We start from the raw sequence: 21,085 nt of genomic DNA on the forward strand, positions 1-21,085 counted from the left end.
AGTCCAGCTAGATGTGCGGGCTTACACCTAGAATCCCAATGCTTTGGGAGGCTGAGGCAGGAGGATCACTGATGGCCAGGTGTTCAAGGCTGCAATGCATTATGATCATGCCATGCTGCATGTCAGCCTGGGCTATGGAGCAAGATGCCCACTCAAAGAAGAACCAAAAAAAAAAAAAAAAAAAAAAACAGAAAACAAAACAAAATACAGAGACTGGTGTCCCGGTCTTTGGAAACCCCTAAGGCACCAGAAAATCCTGACTCCAGAGATCTGCAGAGGGGCCCAGGGATTCTGTTTTCATAACGTGCTCTCAGGTGACTGTATCCACTGCTAGGCCCAACGGATATCCTCTGCTAGGCCCGAAAGATAACCTCACTGGTGAGCTGGTAAATGTTAGCAGCTGGCCACTGAGGGGGGCAAACGTGGGTGATACATTTTGTCTGTGTCCCCACCCAAATCTCATCTTGAATTGTAGTTCCCATAATCCCCACATATCGTGGGAGGGACCTCGTAGGAGGCAACTGAATCATGGGGACAGTTACCCTCATGCTGTTCTCATGATAGTGAGTGAGTTCTCACGTGATCTGAAGGTTTTACAAGGAGCTTTTCCCCCTTGGCTTGGCACTTCTCCTTGCTGCCGCCATGTGAAGAAGAACACGTTTGCTTCCCCTTCTGCCATGATTGTAAGTTTCCTGAGGCCTCCCCAGCCATGCTGAACTGCCAGTCAACTAAACCTCTTTCCTTTATAAATTACTCAGTCTTGGGTATGTCTTTATTAGCAGCATGAGAACAGACTAATACAGTAGGACCTGAGTGATCACATTTGCCAATTCCCAGGACATAAGCTTTCTGCCACCACTGATGTCAGGCTGCCAGCATAACACTGAATCCAGAGCTAGAAAAAGATGCACCCATCAGCTCTTTACAGGAATGCTCCCACCCCCTTGGGGCCACAAAACTGAAGTGACAGCTCCTTGGGGACAGAGCCAGGAGAGGATTCTGGATCCAGGGGCCTGCCCCACCACACTGCCCTGCTTCCTAGTTAGTCACTGCCCTCTTACTTTACCAGAAATCATGACCAGGTAGTTCAGGGATGGCCCTGGTCAAAGGCGGGGCCAGAATGAAATCAGGAAGCTGAACAAGAAACAAAAGCACAGTCGATCTTTCCTTCCTCTTCACTTTGCAACAGAGGCCTCAGGAGTGTGGGTGACAGGGGAGGAGAGAGCCTGACTGCCCACACTTGTGTTCTCTGAGGAGAAAATGGAAAAGGCAAGAGAATGATTCTAGAAAGTGGACATAGAGCATTGACAAAACTGAGAGGACACAGAGACAGCATTCTTGCCAGCTGGCCTGGGCCGATTCCACCCAGGGCCTTGGAGGTGCTGTGGCAGTGCTGTAATGGGCATAGAGAGATGGGTATGGAGAGCAGGGTCAACTTGAAGGAAATGGGACAAAGAGAAGGCTGTACTTTACTTTTCTGTGTTTCATTCAGAGCCTACCATAAGAAAACACCAGAAATTGAGTTCACATGAAAACTAGTTAAAAAACAAAAACTAAGATCCTTCAGAGCTTGGATGTTGAGACGTGGCTGCTATTTGGAAACCTCCCCTCGCACGGAGTCAGGTGGCTCATTGTTCAGGCTGCCATCTGTTCTTCCTCACCCGCAGCTCCAGTTCGTGGAGTTGTACGATCATAGGGTTCATTTTAGAGATGAGAGAACCAGAGACCCAGAAAGATAACATCTACTGCCCAGATTGCACTACTATTTATTCGAATTCAAATTTACCAGATCTAATCTAGGCCCAGAATTTAATCTAGCTCCTTAGATACTACAATGCCCTGTCTCTCAATTACCTTTTGTTAAAAATTATGATAAAAGAAATGTATTGTCATGATAGAAAATCTGTACCAATCAGAATATTAGAAATATTAGAAGTATTAGAAACCCCGGGTCTAGTGGAAGTGACTCACAGCATGATCTGGTCAGCTTCGGGTGGGAGCATACTGGTCATACTGGTCATCTGAGTTGTGGGTTTCTCATTGGTCCTAGCAGAGGATATCTGTCAGGCCTAGCAGTGGATACAGTCACCTGAGAGCACATGTTATGGAAACAGAATCCCTGGGCCCTCTGCAGACCTCTGGAGTCAGGATTTTCTGGTGCCCTAAGGGTTTCCAAAGACCTGGACATCGATCTCTGTTATTTGATGACCAGTATGCTCCCACCCAAAGCTGATGGAATCATGCTGTGAGTCACTTCCACTAGATCCGGGCTTCTCAGGAGTCAGCATTCTCAGAGTCACCAGGAGAGCTTAGGAAAATTCCTGTGACAATCCCAATGCCCAGATTGTCCCCCTATAGCCATTAAAGCAGACTCAAAGGTTGAGGGGTAGCAAGCAGCAGTAGTTTCTGAGGTTCTCGGATGATGCCAATGTGTGTCCAAGATTGAAGGCCACTGGCCTAGAATATTCTCCACCCAAGTCTGCATGACTGGCTTCTTCTTCCTGTGGCTTGGCCCTCCGTGTCTGCTCCTCAGGGAGGCCTCCCCTCTCCACTTGGCTTGAGGAGCCACCCTCCCTGTGAGTTGTTCTCCATGTTATCATACTTTCATATTTTCTTGTATCACTATTTGAATTTTTTTTCCTTTGACATAGGGTCTGGCTTTGTCACCCCTTCTGGAGTGCAGTGGTGTGATCACAGCTCACTGCAGCCTCCACCTCCTAGATTCAGGTGATTCTCCCACCCCAGCCTCTTGAGTAGCTGGGACTGCAAGTGTGCACCACCATGCCTGGCTAATTTTTGTACTGTTTGTAGAGATGGGTTTTCACTATGTTGCCCAGGCTGTTCTTGAACTTTCCTGGTGTGTGCTGGTGTGTGCTACCATGTCAGACTATTTTTTCCATTTTTCTGTAGAGATGGGGTCTCACTATGTTGCCAGGCTGGTCTCAAACTCCTGGGCTCAAGTGATCCTTCTACCTGGGCCTCCCAACGTGCTTGGATTACAGGTGTGAGCCACCACACCCAGCTTGTTTGAAATTCTTTTAAATGGATGCATCCATCTGCTTATTTTCTGTCTCCTTCCTCTAGGAAGTCAGTCCACGAAGGTGGGCCCTGGACAGTCTTCTTCGTTGTTCTATCCCAGGGGCCTCAGCAGGCCCCCGTGCCGTAAGCTCTCAAAACACATTTGATGAATAAATGATTGAGTGAGTGAATACATGTAAGAATGCATTTATGTTTACTTCTGAGTCTTTTTGGGCACACATATATATACATATATATGCAACAAAATACGACATTTTAAAAAACAGTTCACACTTAAAACCTTTTTTAGCTAAAAAAAAGTTTGTAATTTCTGGCACACACTTCTTTCAATGGATGTTTTGAGGACATTGTCTAAAATCATTCCTTACTTTTAAGATATGGTTTATGAAGTGTTGTGCTCTCACATTTCCTCTTCCTGGACTCCCCTCCACCCATCATTTGACTAACTCTTCCTTTTGCTTCAGATTTCACTTCCATGTCTGTTTCTCAGAGAAGCTCTCTCTCCTCAGTGCCTCACACTAGGTGAGGATGCCTTGTGCTGATTCTCCCCTCTGACATTGGTGTGCCCTGTCAGCTGCCTCAAGCATATGAGCTCCACGGAGCTCCTGGTGTATTTTCTTTTCTAAATGTGTCTGTAGGACATTGCTCAGTACCCAAATATTTGTTAAAAATAGCAGGCTGGGCATGGTGACTCAAGCCTGTAATCCCAGCACTTTGGGAGACCGAGGCGGATGGATCATGAGGTCAGGAGTTTGAGACCAGCCTGACCAAATGGTGAAACCCTGTCTCTACTAAAAATACAAAAAAATTAGCCGGGAGTGTTGGTGCATAATCCCAGCTACTCAGGAGGCTGAGGCAGGAGAATTGCTTGAACCCAGGAGGTGGAGGTTGCAGTGAGCTGAGATCTGGCCATTGCACTCCAGCCTGGGTGACAAGAGCGAAACTCCGTCTCAAAAAAATATATATATATCTTGGCATTTCACACTGCATTAACTCATTTCCCTGTTGTGGTACACTTAGGCTTTTCATCCCCACACATAATCCTACAACAAGCATGCCTTTATGTAAATTCATCTGTTAGGTGTCTGTGGTAAAAGAATCCCTTAACGAGGAATATGACTTTGTGGTTAATTCTGTGTCATGTGCTCTCCTAATTGATCTTCGCAACAGCCACGTGGGGTTATCATCAGCTTATGAGTGAGAGACCCACAACTTAGAGAGGGTAAGTGAGTGACCAGATTCATATGAAAGCAACGGATAAAGAATCTGGACTCAGGCCTCCAGGAGAGAGGAGTTGGCCTGTTCCTGGGGAAGCCCGTGAATTTTGACCCAGCCTGACCTGTGCTTTCAAAAGTGCCTGTTCTGCTATCTACAGTTTTTTACTGGGATTAAATGAGTAGATACTTATAAAGCACTTAAAATAATGTCTGCTCATAATAAACTCTGTATGAGTGTTGAGTATATAGATACGTAGCAGCTCTGCCCTGACCAGCCGTGTACGGACCATGAGCACGCATCTTAACCTCTCCGGGCCTCAGACTTCTCATCTGTAAAATGGAAGTCATGGTATTATTTCAGCTTTATTGTCAGGAAAATGTAAAGCACATGGACTCTCACAGACTCTAACACATGGTAACAACTTCCTCTTCAAGCCAGTCTAATCTCTCTAGAATGATAAACTTCTATATTTAAATCACAATTTAAATTTTTTGATGTCTTTCACAGTCATTTTATCACCCCAGCAATGACCAGAAGGCCCAATATTTTATATATCTCCGTTAAATATTCTAAGCATTATTAAGAGCTTTCTGGGTATAGCCAAGCCCTCTTAACCATCAGAGGCAGACAACTTTTCAAGCAGGTCAGTTTCACTTTTGCGAATTGGAAGTGTATGGCGCCACCTCCTGGCCAAAGCACACCTCGCCAACAAAGTGCAGGTTAGTCCAGGATTGCCCATCTTAGTAGGATCCCCTCCCCGACCCCTACCGTCCCCTCTCTTCACTCCCAGCCAGGCTGATGTCTGAAGTACAGGATGGGTCAGCAATCGACTCTTTCTGAAGCTCATTAAGACACATTATTCCTCTTGAACAAGACCCCCTGCAGAAACTTAGGGGCCCTAAGTTTCTCCACTTGTGAAATAACAGGGTAGAGTCAGGCTTTGCCTAGGTCCCTCTCACAGCTAAGCTTCTAGGATTCTGTGAGTTCACCTCGGAGGCAGGCACAGGGAGGAAGGTGAGCTACTGTGTCTCAGGTTAAAATCAAGCCTGGAAATGGAAAGCAAGGCCTGGAAATGGAAAGCAAGGCCAGGAATCTAGGCTGGGAAATGATGAGGCCCAGGACAGAGGGAATGAGGGCACAGCATGGCACTCCCGCTCATCAGCCAGACCCACCCTGCCTTGGCCTTGCCCATCATCACCAGAATCATCGTCATCACTCAAACTACCGTTTATTGGGAGCCTATATCAGACACAGTGCTAGGTTCTTTACATAGTATTTTGTTAAATATTATTTCATACTATTATCTGTACACTATCCCTTTAAGGTAGGTATTATTGTTGTTCACAACTGGAAAAAAGGTTGAGAAAGGCTAAGAACTTGTTCAAGCCAAACACAGCCAATAAGTGGGAAATCTGGGATTTGACCCAAATCCATCTGTCTTCAAAGCCCGTGAACTTTGCACCTTATTTCTTGCCTTCATCCCTCCTCCTTCCTTGCCTACTTTTTTCTTTCATGCTTCATCAGGCTGTGTTTTTCAGAGGCCACCACAGGTTCAGGTTGCATCTGGCCATTGATGTGGGGAACTGAGATAACCATAGGGATAATTATGGTCTCTACTTGCCATTTTTAGTTCAACTAAAAACAACTTTGCTAGTGGCTTCAACAGCCCACTCATTAGTGATTGCTGACTTTCACTTTGTTGGTGTAGAGGAAGGTGCTTCCGTGTCCTGCCTTCCAGTGAGGGCTTCCCAGTTTCCTCAGATGCTAAGTGCAACTGTAGACACACACGGCCTCTGTGTTCCCAAAAGATACACAATGCAAGGGTGCAGTGCTTTCTCCATTCCCAGACTCACCTGCCTTTCTGGTCCTGGCTACCACCTTGCAGGTGCATTTTCCTTCAGAAACGGTGACCCCCAGGCACGAAGTTTGTGGGTGGCTCCAGGAAAGGGAGAGGTGCAGGCAAGAACGCTGGGCTAACTAGCAGGCAGGCACCCTGGGTTCTGACTCCTGCTTCCCCACTTCACAGTTACATGACCTGGGCAAGTCATGTGGTCTCTGAGACTTAGTTTCCCCTCCTGAAAAATGGAAATGACAACACATTCTCTACCTCCCTCAAAAGTTAGTTTCAGCCTCTAATGCTCGAATCCGTCCCTCATGCTGGCATAAGAGATATAGTCCTGAAATGCATGTTTCATCATCCCATACCCCCTCAAAGACTGGTGGTTTGACTGATCAAGCCAAGACTCAAACTGAAGTCTGCCTGGCACCAAACCTCTGCCTCTTTGGACTGTTCCTTCCACGTGGCCATGTAAAACTGCACAGCACTTCCCAGAGCCCCCAGGCACATTCAGGCTCCTGTGTCTCTGTTCGTCTGGAACATGTGCCCACCTGGTCACTCATCTCTCTGCCCTTCACCTTTCCCTCCGTCAAATCGTAGCCACACTTCGAACCCAGATCAGCTGCCTTCTCCTCCTAGAAGCCTTCCCCTGCCTCCTTCAGCACTTTTTTCATACTTACTTTGTAGCCTTTATTCATTAATTTAATTAATTTCAATTTTAATATACTTGCACACAAAATTTTCCACACAATGGTGAGCTTCATGGCCCTAACCCCAAAGGGTCAGAGGATGCTAATCAAAAGAGAGTTATCCAGAATGTTCTAGGAATTGAATCTCCCCTCGCCAGCCGAGCCCCCACCCCATGTACTGGAGTGGCATGTCTTTCTTAAGGATACTTCTTCTGACTTTCTACCCAGCCAAAATTCCACGGAGGTTTGATCCTCAAAGAGCTGTTGGCCCTGGCCAGACTGTCTCCCATTGGGAGCCCTGGTCGAGAGCCCAGCTTATTCCCCAGCAGGGTAGGCAGAATCAGCCCTACAGACACGCTGCAAAGAGAGGGAGGTTTTCAGGAAGGCAAAACAGACAAGGCCACCATCGCTCAGGTTCAAAACTACACAGCAGGAGCCTCTGGAGCAAGATCCCAGCAACTACTGCAAGAAGAGGGAGGGTGTCCCACAAATGTTGGTATTATCAGCACTTATCCCTCCATAGTGATCTGCAGAACATTCTGTTAGGTGAAGAAAACCCTGCAGAACGCTGTTTCTAGAGTGTTACCTTTTGTGTAAGAGTAGGGGCCGCATGTAAGTACTAACATGCCATATATGCATTGCTTACATCTTTCGCAAAGAAACTGCCACAGGATACAAAATAATCAAGATGGTTACCCTTTATAGAAGGGGAAGAAATAGAGTGGAGGGCACAGGAATGGAAGCACGTTTTCTAAACCCTGTTCTGTGGTTTTGAAATTATATAAATTCCTTGCATAATTCATAAAAGAAATGGTTAAATCAAAAAAGGAAAACAGTAAACAGACTCTAACGATTGGAAATAAATGGAAACAAATGAACCTGTGTCCAGCTGGTACCTGATCACACGGAGAAAAGAACTACTTCAAGTGACTAACACTGTGTGTTGTTTGTTTGTACATTGCTATATAAAGAGAATCTATAGGATAGACGATTTCAAAATGTTTAATCCCAAATACTTTTAAGACTGTAACCAATAGTCTTATTGTTAGCAGTGGAGTCAATATTGTTTTTGTTGAAACTATTATAAGGACATGGCATAAGCCAAAAAAAGACTCTCCCCGACATTAGCAGTTTTCCAGTTTGACTCTCGTCCCCTGGACTGGTTGGAACTCCTGGATCTTTTCTGCAGTAGGCAGGACCCTTCCTTCCTCTTTTTTGCATCCCCAGTGCCTGGCTCACAGTAAACCCAAAATGAGCATCTCTTGAATTGAAGGCAAACCCAAAGCACCAGGATTCTACTAAAATCCCCCCAACTCATAGCCTATCCCAGCTGGGACGGACCCCTGCAGGCACTGTTCTTGTCCCCCAGGCCGCCACTGGTCTCCGTCAGGCCCTGCCCTGGGCTCTGCTTTCTTTGCCCTTGAAGCATCAGGCGCCGGGTCTGCTCTGGGACCCGTGTCCTCCCCTTCATTCCTCACCTTCACACCCACTGCTCCCACCCCGTGTTGCCGTGTCCATAGCCATTTACTTTCGACAGATGGATTTTAACATCTATTATTTCATTGAATCTCCCCCTGAACTCTATTACAATACTCCATTTTACAAATAAAGAAACTGGAGCTTAACGAAGTTAAGTCATTTGTCCAGGCCCCTTGACAAATGACTGGTCGATGACATAGGTCAGTCAAAAGTTCACTGGACAGATGTGGGTTTGAATCCACTACCAGCCTTGAGCAAATCATTCATTTGTTTATTTTATTCATTATAACCATGTATGGATTGTGTGAGGAACTAGCAGAGGCTGGTGCTAGGAATACAGAGGTGAGTAGAGAACACAGGCGCTGTCCTCCAGGGAGAACTGAGGTGCCACTTCCCATATCAAAATGGAAATAATATCTGCCTCTACATCAAAGACTGAAATATAAATGTATATGTGCGTGTGTGTCTACATATGCACATACATAGTTTTTAATTATATATATAATTAGTATATATATTCAATGTTTGTATATATTTAGAGAGAGCAGTATATATATTAGTATTCAGAAGATACTTTGCACCAACTGGCTAATCAAATCTTCAGGACACCCCTGATACTTCCGTATACTGGCCTGGTGGATGACCTAGAGCCCATGGGAAAAGACTGCCTTCTCCTAGAACCTGCAATTCCGGAGATGTTCGTTCAGCACTGGCCAGGGCTCTGTCCTGTGCTGAGCAATGAGTGGTTTCTCCCAAAGTATGAGATGCATCCCAAGAGCATGCACCAGTCATCTGTGGGCTTCAGGGAAATGTGTGGTGGCCCTGGGGAATCCCCTCAGAGGGTGCTCCCTCCTAGGATGTCGACGAGGGATTTTCAACTCGTGGGCTTTCCAGGCGGACTGCCCGGGGTTTGCATGCCAGCCCTGCCATTTTCCAGTGAGTGACTCTGGACATGTTCCTTACTTTAGCTGCCTCAGATGAAATAAAGTTATAATCATAGTCTTGACCTCTTAGGATTGCTGGGAAAATTAAATGAGGGAAGGTATATAAAATGCTGTAAACAGAACCTCAGACATGGTAACAACCTAGTAAATAACTCCTAGTAAGTAACTTTCTTCTGCCACTGCACAAGCCTTGGGGTTTCCCACTTGACGGAAGGATACGGATGTCTTCTAGAACACCCAAGCAGTCAAGGGCGCACTGGGTAGAGACGCACCCCAGCTCCTGGCCCCTGTAGCCGGTGGTGCAAATCTCCCTCCCCAGGGGGCTCAGCTCCAAGGAGTCCAGCTGGGTGCATCTGGCTGGGGAGATTAAATTATTTTTGAATTCCTAACTGAATGTTCTTTTAATGGAAACTTAATGACAGGCATTGAAATAGATTTCCTCCATAACCCCTCCTCCCGCCCCCCCAACCCCCCATGGCTCTGCCTTGCGCAGTTCCCGATAACCTTTATTCCCTGGCCCTGGACTTTTATCTCCCCAATGACAAACAGCCCTTGCCGGACAGAAAGAGGAAATTCCAGTCATTGTTCTCAAACTTCTGGCTTCCAAAATAAAATGCTCTATCTCCCCTGTCAAGCTTTGATTGACACACACTTCCTGTAATGGCAGGCAACAACGGCCCAGGGGCGGGGCCGGATTCATTTGCATTCTTTCCATCCGAAGCTGTCCTAACGTTTGTTCTAGACAGGGAAAGATCCCCGTGCTATTCACAGAAGCATCCTGTTGAGGACCCATATTCCGTTTCATGAAAAATCCCCAAGGAAGACACTTCCTCCACCGTCTCTGCAATCCGCCCTGGGAGTTCTTCTGGAAGGTCCAGTTGCACACTCTCTTAGTGATGGACACAGAAGGACAGTCACCGATCAGCCCATGTCTTAGATCTGGCAACACAGAAAAGATCTTTCCCTTCTGACTTTTCTCTCTTAAGGAATAAATAATTTTTAAACATGTAGTGCTTTCCATTAAGGACAACCTCCCAAATCTTACTTCTTAAATATCGGAGCTTGAGTCAAACTAAGTCCAGGAAGATTCAACCAGGATCAAACGCTCTTAGTCAAAATCCCCATAGCAACAGAGATGAACTGGGCAATTCAAAGGGAATCAGTCTCAAGGAAAGTTCTGAATATAATAATGCATCATGGGATGCAGTTTTTCGTGAAGGGAATTAGAACTATTGACTTGCTTTTAAAATCAGCAAATAGAAAAACCTGGCATCTGTAGCAAATAGCAGTACTGATGTGGTCAGATCCCACTGGGAAAAATGTTACTGCATTGTAATAAAAAGGCTGCCTTTAGCAGTGGTGTTAACCTACAAGCAGTTTGGCCTTCTGAAGCTATTTTTCATTTCTCTTTACTACTTGAGCACCCATGCCCTTGTTAACCCCTTTCTTGAAATGCACAGGAGTTTTATGAGCTTTTGGGTTCCAGCCACTCCTTAGACCTATCAAAAGTTACCTGTTCCAGGCCTCATTTCCTAGGGGCTTAATTGGATGTACCTATGTTAATGGTTGCTAGAGGGTCAATGGGAATTTCCATTAAAAAAGAGACTCCAGGTGCAGAGTGTCTTGATCCTAACAAAGGGATATTTAGAAGCAGACGGGCTTCCACCGGGCTTCCACCGAATAACCCAGAAGTAAATGCCGATCAGAAAGATGTCAGTTGTTCAGCTCCCTAAACAATCAAAGAGAATGGATTGCTTATGACCATCTCACTTCCAGCCATCCACATGCACGCTGCCAGCCAGCAGGAGAATACACCAGGAGGAATGCATGCTGCTGGGAACAAGTGTCAACACAGGTTCCCTCCAGTTTATGAAGGGGCTACATCATGACAGTGGGCCAGCAGAGAATTCCAGCTCCCTCAAGCTTGTGATACCTGATTTCTTTTTTCCTGTCAGCACATTAAATTGTGGTGCCAAAGTACTCACAGGCACAGAGTGAGAGTTCCACATGGGCCAGCTACGGCCACTGTTATGGCCACTGACAAGGTGTGCAACCCTAAACCCATCAGACTTCCCACTGTTCTTAGTCAGAAGGAGCGGAGTGGTGCATGGATCTGTACAAACACCACCCAGGCACGCAAAAACATAAGCCATCCCTCCCACCAACTGTGGGCAGCTGCCGTTTTGTGTGCCAAGACTCACACTGGAGAGGCGGGATGGAGCTGTACCGGAAGGGGTGTGTCTGTGGCCTGGGTCATTTCCTCCTGAGGACTGCAGACAACAAACGTGTCCTATCTGCTTCCTCTCCACTCCTCCCACCCCTTCCAGGAGGGGGTCCTATCTGCAAGAGGATTTTCACCTGGGACCTGATTCAGTTAATGCATAGTAATAATAATAATAATCAAAGTGCATGCACAGTTTCAGAAATTTACTATATTAATCAACACACAGAAAACATTTGATTCCTAAGCAGCTTTGAGTACCAGCTTTTTTCCAGGATACATTCAAAATGATGCAGGTGGGGCTGTGAAAAAGACTTTCACAGTAGAACCTTCCCCTCAAGGTCGATCTTTCCATAAGCTGATCCCTTTTAGGAAGATGGGCTCCCAGGGAAAGAAAGACCTAGTAACATTCTGACTGTGGGGCTCCATCCCATTCCTCTCTCTTTCCCACTTCTTCTTTAGAAACAGCGTTCCAGTACCAACTCTAGGTGGAGAAACACATGAAACTGTTTCTTCTCAGGTGCATTAATGATACATTCCCTTCTCTACTGACTTTGCACCTTCCAACTCCTCATTGCTGTCTTGGAAGAACAGGAAATGCTCTTTATAAACAGTTTTATAGCCCTTTAAGCCATCCAATACAGATTGAAAGAAATATCATCACCACTTTTAACTAAAGCATTCTGTCTTACAGGAAGGTATTATCAAGATTCTAGTGTGTAGATTTAGCCTCTGTCTAAATGTACCACATGAGAAGCTTAGAGCCTCAAATTGTTCCTTGTGTAAGCATTTTCTTATTGTCGTTGATTGGTTGGTTCGTCTCCCCGAATTAGGAGACGATTTTTCTTTGAGTAAAAGTCCACATTAAAATAAAAGTGGAGTCTTTCTTATCAGTAGAATCAAAATGAGATTATTCTTCTTCCCTGAGCCTTTCTAAAGTTTGTAACTTCTTTAAGGAAACTTTAAAAAATATTCGGCCTGTCCATGAAACTTTTGCTAATTTTGTCTGCTCCCATCAACCTTATATGAGCTCAAATAATCATATTTAAGATTCCAAGTGAGCACCTATGGCTCCCATATGCCAGTTTCATATAAATGCATTGCACTTTCTAATACAGTAGCCTTGTAGAGATGCATGTCTTGTGGGATCACAATTGCGAGGCTCAGGGGTCATTGTGCTGGTAGACTTTGAAAGCTCTCATCCTACGTTTGTACCCCTGAATTGTTGACTGCTTCATAATGCTTCTAGCCACTAGGAACTTTAGAGACTTTGTTTTACTCCTGTTGAAAAGCCACTGTTACATTTTGGTGTCATCTGTTTCATTGACTTCTGACAAGATGAAGTTGGGGTTGTCATAGCCTCTCTTCATCCTGGCTCTAGCATCTTTCTCATTATAAAGGCACATGGCACAGTGAGGGGTCGCCACTTCCACTGTCTTGCTAAAGTTATGGAAATCCACTCGGTATTTCCCTTCTTTTGTCTTGGATACTATGGGAGCAAAACGGTAGCCCCAAAGTACCTCCTCTGGGACATAGGATGTCCGGACTTGGCAGGTAGCACTGGTGGACTCCACTGTGCCATCTAAAAACACCACTAATTCAAAGTCCTGCTGGATAAGGGTCTCCGCTGCCATGTGGAAGAAGGGGCTGTTGTGATCAATGACATGGTAAATTGTCAATGGGGAGATGAAGAATAAATTTTCATTCCCAGCATCAACTACAAAGTTGATATTGATCTGGTCCAAAATAATGGTCTCTCCTTCAGGAGTGACTGTGGTCTTCAGAAGCTTTCCATAAATGTGACTGCCAATAAGAAGGCTCTTCCTGAGATTAGCCACTCGGATTAGGAGACAAAGCTTCCCTCCCCGTTTGCTGATCACTGCATTCTTGCTGAATGTAATGGTCTTGGCACGTTTTTTGGGCCTGGAGATCTTGGCTAAGATGGCCCCACACATGAAAGAATTGATCATAACTCCAAGTATAGACTGAAAGATAAGTAGAAAAATGGCAGTGGCACACTGCTCTGTCACACACCTGAATCCATATCCAATGGTCACTTGAGTCTCCAGAGAAAAGAGAAAAGCTGCGGTCAAGCCATTAATGTTCTCCACACAGGGAGTGTGATTGGCAGAAGGATGGAACTCCGGGAGGTCTTTGTGAATGTACGCTACTACATACCACAGGAGACCAAAGAAAAACCAACTCCCCAAGAAGGCTGTGATGAAAATGGTCATTTTGTATCTCCATTTGAGGTCAAGTACCGTTGTCCAGATGTCCACAAAGAATATAAACCTTGACTGTGCCTCCACATTGCCAAATTCTATGTTGCACCTTCCATCTTTGGAGACTAGCCTTGCTCTTTGCCGAGAATGCCCAAAAAAGCGAGTGACGACCCATTTCCGAAGACGTTTGAACATACTTTCTGTCAACACCCTGATCTGAAAACACATCAAAGAAAAACAAAAAAGGATTATGTTTGTAGCAATAGTGAACTAGGTGACTCACATAAAAGACCTAACTACGAAAAGATCATTCAAAATTATCTGGGTTACTAATCATTTGGCAAGCTGACAAGTTTATTCTGGATACCGCAATGCTATTTCTGATAGAAACTTTCCACTGGAAGACCATGTTACTCAAGTATAAAGAGTCAAAATAATTACAGAGAGCTAGAAATGGAGACAAACTAAAAGATTATATATTCAAGTGTTTCCTGACCTCAACTGGTCTCACGCAACCTTAAATATGTTTGTAATAACAAATTATGACCTGTATTTTTATTTATTGAATATTACTTAAATCACCTTCTCATAAATTTAGCCTTATGTTAAGCAATAATTTCTGAGAAATCACAAACTTGAAGCATTATATATATTTTTGAGATATAGAAAAATAAATAACTGATCCATAAGACACTCATCAATATACCTCCTAAATCATCTATGTACTTCTATTGATACTCATATATCAAGAAAAATCCTAATTCAATTCTGTTCTCTCTTTTATCAAGTGAGAAAACTGAGATTCAGAAAATTTAAATGACTTGTCCAAATTCATGTACCTAGCCAGTGGCAGGATGACAACTAGAATATAGGGCTCCCTGCCTCCAGTCTAGGGGAGCTTCTATCACTCCGTGTCTCAGTTATCAAATGTTATATTCTAAAGTTACACTTCCCTAAAATATTTTTAGACAAGTATGGATCATTTCTTTTTGTTAAATGCTCAACACTATTTAGAACAGAGCTCAGATCCAACCAGATGGTCTCACAGGACTTCTCCATAAATCTGCAAGCCTGTTCCTACTCTCTCCCCATGGTTTCCCAAGATTCCCAAAATGAATAGTATGAGAGCCACCATCAACACATCTCACACTTCCCTCCCTACTCCAAAGCTGGAGGACTGGGGAGCACTGATCTAAATAATACTCCATTAAGACGGACCATACTTTATTCATTCCTCTATCCCAGTTGCTAGCACAGTCGATGAGTGCCTACTGTTTATTCAGTAAACGTAAATGAAATAATTCAGTGAATGAATTACATTTTTCAAATTCCTATCTGCTCAACTGATTTTTTATAGACGACATTACTGTGACTTCCATTTTACAGCAAAATAGTGAAGGGACTGTCCCATAAACAGCCAATGATGGTGAAACCCAAAGTCATAAACGCTAGATTACCTCCTCCCCTACGCCCAAGAATATCAAGGTGTGCCCACCCTGGTCTGCAATGTCTTCAGGGTATTTTTCATTAAATGCAAATATGTTTTTAAAATAGATTTCAAAATCCCCCTTGAAAAATGTGTTTATTCGTAAGAACTAGGAAGCGAAACCAACTGAGTGATACATTTTAAATAATAGTGATATCCCACAGTGTCTTGTTCAAGGCCTTAACCCAGCTGAAAACACAAGAAGCCAACACCAAGTCGAAGCGGTGACAAGAAAACCACAGCTGTGGTGATTGGAAATGTTGAGAACAGGTCTTAAAGACATAAAGAAAAAAAAAATGCTGCCAAGAGAATAAACAACAATGCACAGAGTCACAGGGCCCTCCTCTCCTCCCACACTGCCCTCATTGGCCTCAAGTCCCCAGCGAGGATTAGGGGATGGTGCATGTGAGGTACAGAGGAGGAAGTGGTCTCCTCCTTTCCCCGTACACGCATCCTTTACCCTGGTCTACACCCATGTGGACTGACCTCTCTCCCAGGTGCATTCAGGGTCGCACTGTTTATCCAGCTCTCCAGAGAGTGACTCTCAGCTCAAATAGTAAATTCTAAAACCAACAGTTATCAACTGAATCCACATTCTCTTTGTCATACATTGTAATTCCAGAGATGGCTCCTAACACACCAACTTCTGAGTTTTTTTCCCCACCACCCTGTTCCTCTAGCCTCCCTTAAATTCACTTTACTTTTAAAGGTAAAGAAGATTTCTGTAGAGTGAAGAAGTATCCCGATCGATCACTTGAATAACGTTGGGTTTCCATGACTGGCTTAATAATGAAACATTATCTGCCTGGCTTTACAGAGAGGTGATTTCCCCAGCCTCCACTTACCAACGTCTCAAACACATTCCACCTGGAAGCATTCATGGCTGGAAAAAGCAACGAAGTGGTGCTGGGAGTTGGTCTTTCTATGCAGACTGATTTCTTTCAGACTCAGCCTAATTTATTGTAGGCGACAGTCAGTGGACTGACGCTAATTTGTGTTAACTTGAAAACACTTAATTTGATAGTGGAATCATGTGATTTAAACCAAGGCAATTGGTTGTTCTCAGACCAAGCCCCAAGTTGAATATGTATTTTTTCTTTCCAACATCACATGGCTTGAATATCAACATGCCACGACATGACAAGCCATCAGCTAAGGTCCCTGGGGGGCAGGAGTGGATTGGGTTCCAGCATTGCCTTCCTCTCCTTGGCCACGCTCTATCGCTCACTTGTTTCTCCTAAAAGTTGTGCCTAATAACTACTGGCCGGAAATAGTTACTTATCATCAATCTCCCAGCCTATTCTCTGAAACCCACTGAAATACTGAGTTTTCCAAGTGTTCACAAAGATGCAGGTGAACATACAGACATAGATAAGTACATATTTACAAGACAACAGTAAGATCACACCAGGAAGAAACAAGATACCACGTTAATCTCTCTATACAACAATTATGTAAGAAACAGACTTAAAAGAAGTCTTTATTGTTGGAAGTCTTTATTATTCTGGAAAACCTGGCATTTACTGAAGGTGTTTTTTACATGCACTGGGTGAGCCAATGCTATTGATTTATTTGTTCAGAGTGAGAGGGATTATTCTTAGAGAATGCAATGATACAGGATAAATTCATCCACTAACCAAAGCTGTCATTCACATGGCAGACCCATTATTGCACAGATCCTACTTTTTTTAGACAACGGCATTTAATCTAACCACAGACAGAGCCAATATGTATTTTATGAACTCTTAGGTGATTAGAGATTGTCCCTGGTGTCTGCGTTATATAATATGCTCAGTTTTTAGGTTCCTTTCTATTGAAATCAGTAAATCTTAATAGCAAGCAAAGGGCTGCGCGTTAGCCAATATTTACCAAGGTATTCTTAGTGGCTTGGCAAAGCAAGTGGATTACATTACTGCCACTTTTTCTTTAGTGCCTCAGCATTCTTGTTCTGTAAACAATCCATTCTCAGAAAATAGACATTTTGTGCACTTCCCAAACATTGATTGTATGCTTATTCTGTAGGATTTCAAAGACAAATAGAACTCTTCCTGTTCTCAAGGAGTTCATAGTCTAATGGGGAAGTGAACTAAGGAAATCAATTAACAACCTAGCATGGTTGGTATAATGCCAAAAAGAATAACTTTTTTAAAAGATCCCCATCAGCTGGGGATCCACCCTTTCTTTGCAAACTTACTTCAACTGGCAGAAAACTCATTGCATTTATGTATACATTAATTTATTTATCAATCATTATTCACTGATGATGTGTTGATACCCGGTGTTGACTGTGTGTGCTGACCATTGTACTAGACATCCTAGACATCAGTCCTTGTTATCATGCAGTTCCCATTTCAGCAGAGAGGGCGGTGTAAATGAGTCAATCAACTGTGAAATGACCAGTGATAAATGCCAGGATATGAAACAGCGGGAGCCCTCCCGGGAGCACCTATTTTGATGAGCAGAACCGCAACCCTGAGGCCAAGCCCTGAAGATGAGTTAGAGTCACACACAGTAGAAACTCTATAAATATTTGCTGAATGGTGATAAATAAACCAATGAGTATATAAAATCAATGAGCTTGCTGTCACTTATATCACTTAGTATCTGGTGGCTCCCACTCTAATGGAGATGTCATGTGTGTACAGTACTAACCACATTACAGTGTAATCTTCTATGGGACCCAGGCAGGGGCAACCGAGGAAAGAAAACATGGAGGAGCTGAAAGAAGTTTCAAGTAAGCAAATAATGGAGCATGGAAAGCCTCAGTGAGACGTTGGGCTGCAAAGGCAAAGCTGGAGCCAACACACACTGCGCTTGGTGTATCATTTGACATGTTTTTTTCATAGAACTAAAGGAGAAACTGTGATAAAGAACATTCTTCTAGTTGTGCTTCAGAGAAAACTCATTAAAATTCTAAATGAGTCTGAAGTCTCCTCCATTTAACAGCCCTTCAAATTCTTGAAAATAAACATATTTTCTTCCTGAATTTCCTTTTCTCCATAAAAATATGTGCTTCATTTGTATGTAACATCTACTTTAGTCAGTATGTGCTCATTTTAAGGGAAGGACCAACAGTTTGTGGTCCTTACCGAATCTGATGAACCCAGGTGCAGAAGCTCTTCTTCCAGAGACACCCACTTGAGAACAATTTGTTATGAATTTGGGATTTCTTACAGCCACTTACCACCCTAGCCTGCTCAGCAGTGGAACAGCCACTGTGTCAAAGAGGGGAAAGGGAAATAGGCATGGCTGTTACTGCTTCTGATTTAGAATTAGAAGTCTATTATTCCTCCACAGAAATGGAAAAACAAAAAGAAAAACAAAAACACTTACTGCAGTCTGCCTTTTAGTCAAACCTCTCATAGCTCATACACAGCCTTAGTCAACTTTAGGACATTTCTGAGAGTCAGGATTTCAGGTTAGAGGTAGGAAATAGGAGCTATGTGGCCTGAGAGAAGAAGTCAGATGATTTTCTCCCGTCCCTTTGTAACTGCAGTGGAGAAGAAATTCATTTCTATGAAAAAATTACTGCTTTACCAACAGTTGATTGAATCCAGAAACATTTCTTGAGGATTTTCCATAGCAATGATTGAATGGGACTATGGGGAAGAGCCTCTTCCTTCTTAATCAATATAAACACTCTATTTATTGAGCATCTGCTATATACCAGGTGCTGTGCTAGGAAACAATGCAAGGTAACAGCCCCTGCTCTCAAGTTGTTCACGAATAAGTAATTCAAGAATTGTAATGGGGCAGGTTTGCTGCCTTGAAAAGATTGAGGACAGGATGTTAAGGCAGCCCCAAAGAGGAGACCCAGAAGGGTGGGTGGGTGTTGGACTTGTATTCTTACTCAGCTTTGCTAAGGAGGGAAAAGAAGTGCATCTAACTGCTGCTGCAGAGGACTTCCTGTTTTCTATGAAAATCATCCAAGCTATTGGAGGATCGCCACCCTGCTGGATTTGCAAAGGTTCAGAGCCCCGAGAAGCAACCATCCAGCTCCACAGACTACACCTATCACATTCAGAACCTGTGGTGGACAGAGGGTGGCATTTCCTTCCTGTTCGGTAATGCCGGAGAAGTTATCTCTGATGTCTTTACCACTATCAGGCAGCTCACATGGGAACAGCATGGGCTCCTTTTAGATAGAACTTGGCAAGGCTGGTAGAAACCATCTTTCGTGGCCTCATGGGCATAGAACAGGGCATCTGAGCTTCAGGACTCTTTCAGGCTAGACTTGGGAATGCACTTCAGGAATACCCTACATTTTTGTGGGGTGAGCAGTGGGTCCCCACTGCTGTGAAGCCAGAGTGTGTCTGTATCCAGGGTGCAAGCGCAGCAAGGGTCTTCCCAGGTGCCTCCCTCCTTCCAGAGAAGACAGCTTGGGGAGAAAGGGCTGGAGCATCACAAGGTCTGATGGTGTTGGTACTCTCAGGAGGCACACCGTGCTCTGTAAGCATCTCTGGGCCAGCCAGCCAGAGTATATCACTTTCTGAATAACTTGGCCTTTGTGCATAAGGAATCAGCAGAAGATAGGAGATCCCAGCCTGGAATGTTCCCAGAAGAGGTAACAGCTACAGGCAGCGTGGCAGAGTGGAAGAGCCTCTAGCCTGGGTTAGCACGGACATGGATTTGAACCCTATCTCTGCCACCCAACAGTTAGGTGACCTGAGCAACAGTTAGGTGACCTTTGCTGAGCCTCAGTTTCCTCACCTATGAAATGGCTATAATAATATACTCTCAAACATTGTTGTATGATTTAAATGCAAGAGCATAGGTAAAGTTCCTAGAAAATAGCAATTATGCAATAAATAGCTACAATTGTTATAACTTCTTCACAAATTTTAAACTAGTGTGGCAGTTTAACCAGGGGTCACTAGTCCAGGCCAATCGGGATCTACCATGTGGAGCAAAATGGGCCATATTGGAGATTACAGCCAATGGAGGAAAAGGCTTCCGTGAGAGTGATGAAAGTTCTGACAACATATCTTGTCTATCAGCTATGCTAGCTTCAGAGCCCATCCTTCCAGTGCAGAACAGGAGATCTGGAAAATACATACATGTTTTATAAAGGTTTTCTCTATAATCAGGGCAGGAGTCTTATCTTGGAGAGGTGGGAAGAGGATAGAGGGAAAGAATTATCCTTGGCAAAGCTGAACAGAGCCATGGTACCGAGGCTTGATGCTGTTCTTCTCTCACCCTAGACATTAACTAGGATTTGACTGGTGGAAAAGCAGCCCTGACCTCTGGGAGCTGACCTTGAACTATCAGCAAAGTCTTGGGTCTCCTGGCACAGGAGGCTGGGTCTTGCTCCTGTCAAGCATAAGCAATCTCACAGATTGTCAGCCTCAGACCAGGCCACTCAGATCATGATGGATTGGGATAAAACAAGGCCACTCTGTAATAATGTCTGAACACCGTCAAAACACAAATGTTATCCAAGCCACAAAATGGCCAAATATCCCCCCATCCTGGCTATGATGAGTGTCTGCTGTTTCGTTCCCCAGAACAGCTTTAGCCTCACGTCAGTCTTCTCACCTAGATAATAAGAATTATCAACATATTGAATCATAGAATCATCACTACTCCCTAACAGCACCTAATCCAGAGCAAAGCATTGCTTCCTTAAGCCTCTCCCCAACCACATCACCTGAAACATGCTCAGATCCTATGAAAGTCCTTTCCGAAGCCCTCTCAGTGAGACGCCCCGTGATTGCTTGTGGTGTAGGTCTCTATAGCTGCAAAAAGTCCAACTTGCTCAAACACAGGGTACTTTCTGACTGGAGGGCACTGACACCACGAAAGACCCTAAGAGCATAGGAAATAAGAAGTGTAACTATAATACAATAAAACCACTTTACAAGCCCATTGGCAAGAACCAGTTGCATTCCATGGCTTCCGCAAGTCTTACATGCCTATGTGCAATTGGTACATATGTTTGTTTTTGTATGAA

General features: G+C 44.1%; 1 protein-coding gene across 5 annotated transcripts in view; it reads right to left on the reverse strand.

The window, feature by feature from the left end:
* Window positions 1–11,618: 11,618 nt before the first annotated feature.
* The window catches only part of KCNJ1 (potassium inwardly rectifying channel subfamily J member 1), a 55,686-nt gene continuing 46,219 nt past the window's right edge, over window positions 11,619–21,085 (reverse strand). For 4 of the 5 annotated variants that reach the window (XM_023208633.2, XM_023208632.2, XM_023208635.1 and 1 more), the window contains one exon: window positions 11,619–13,865. In XM_023208633.2, coding sequence (XP_023064401.2) covers window positions 12,726–13,865 — 1,140 coding nt within the window. In that variant the 3' untranslated portion in view covers window positions 11,619–12,725. Of the gene's footprint in view, window positions 13,866–15,980; window positions 16,166–21,085 lie in introns of those variants that run through there. The other variant, XM_023208630.1, reaches the window with a different exon arrangement.

This window comes from Piliocolobus tephrosceles, chromosome 13, assembly GCF_002776525.5.
Source record: "Piliocolobus tephrosceles isolate RC106 chromosome 13, ASM277652v3, whole genome shotgun sequence".
NCBI classification, from domain to species: Eukaryota; Metazoa; Chordata; class Mammalia; order Primates; family Cercopithecidae; genus Piliocolobus; species Piliocolobus tephrosceles.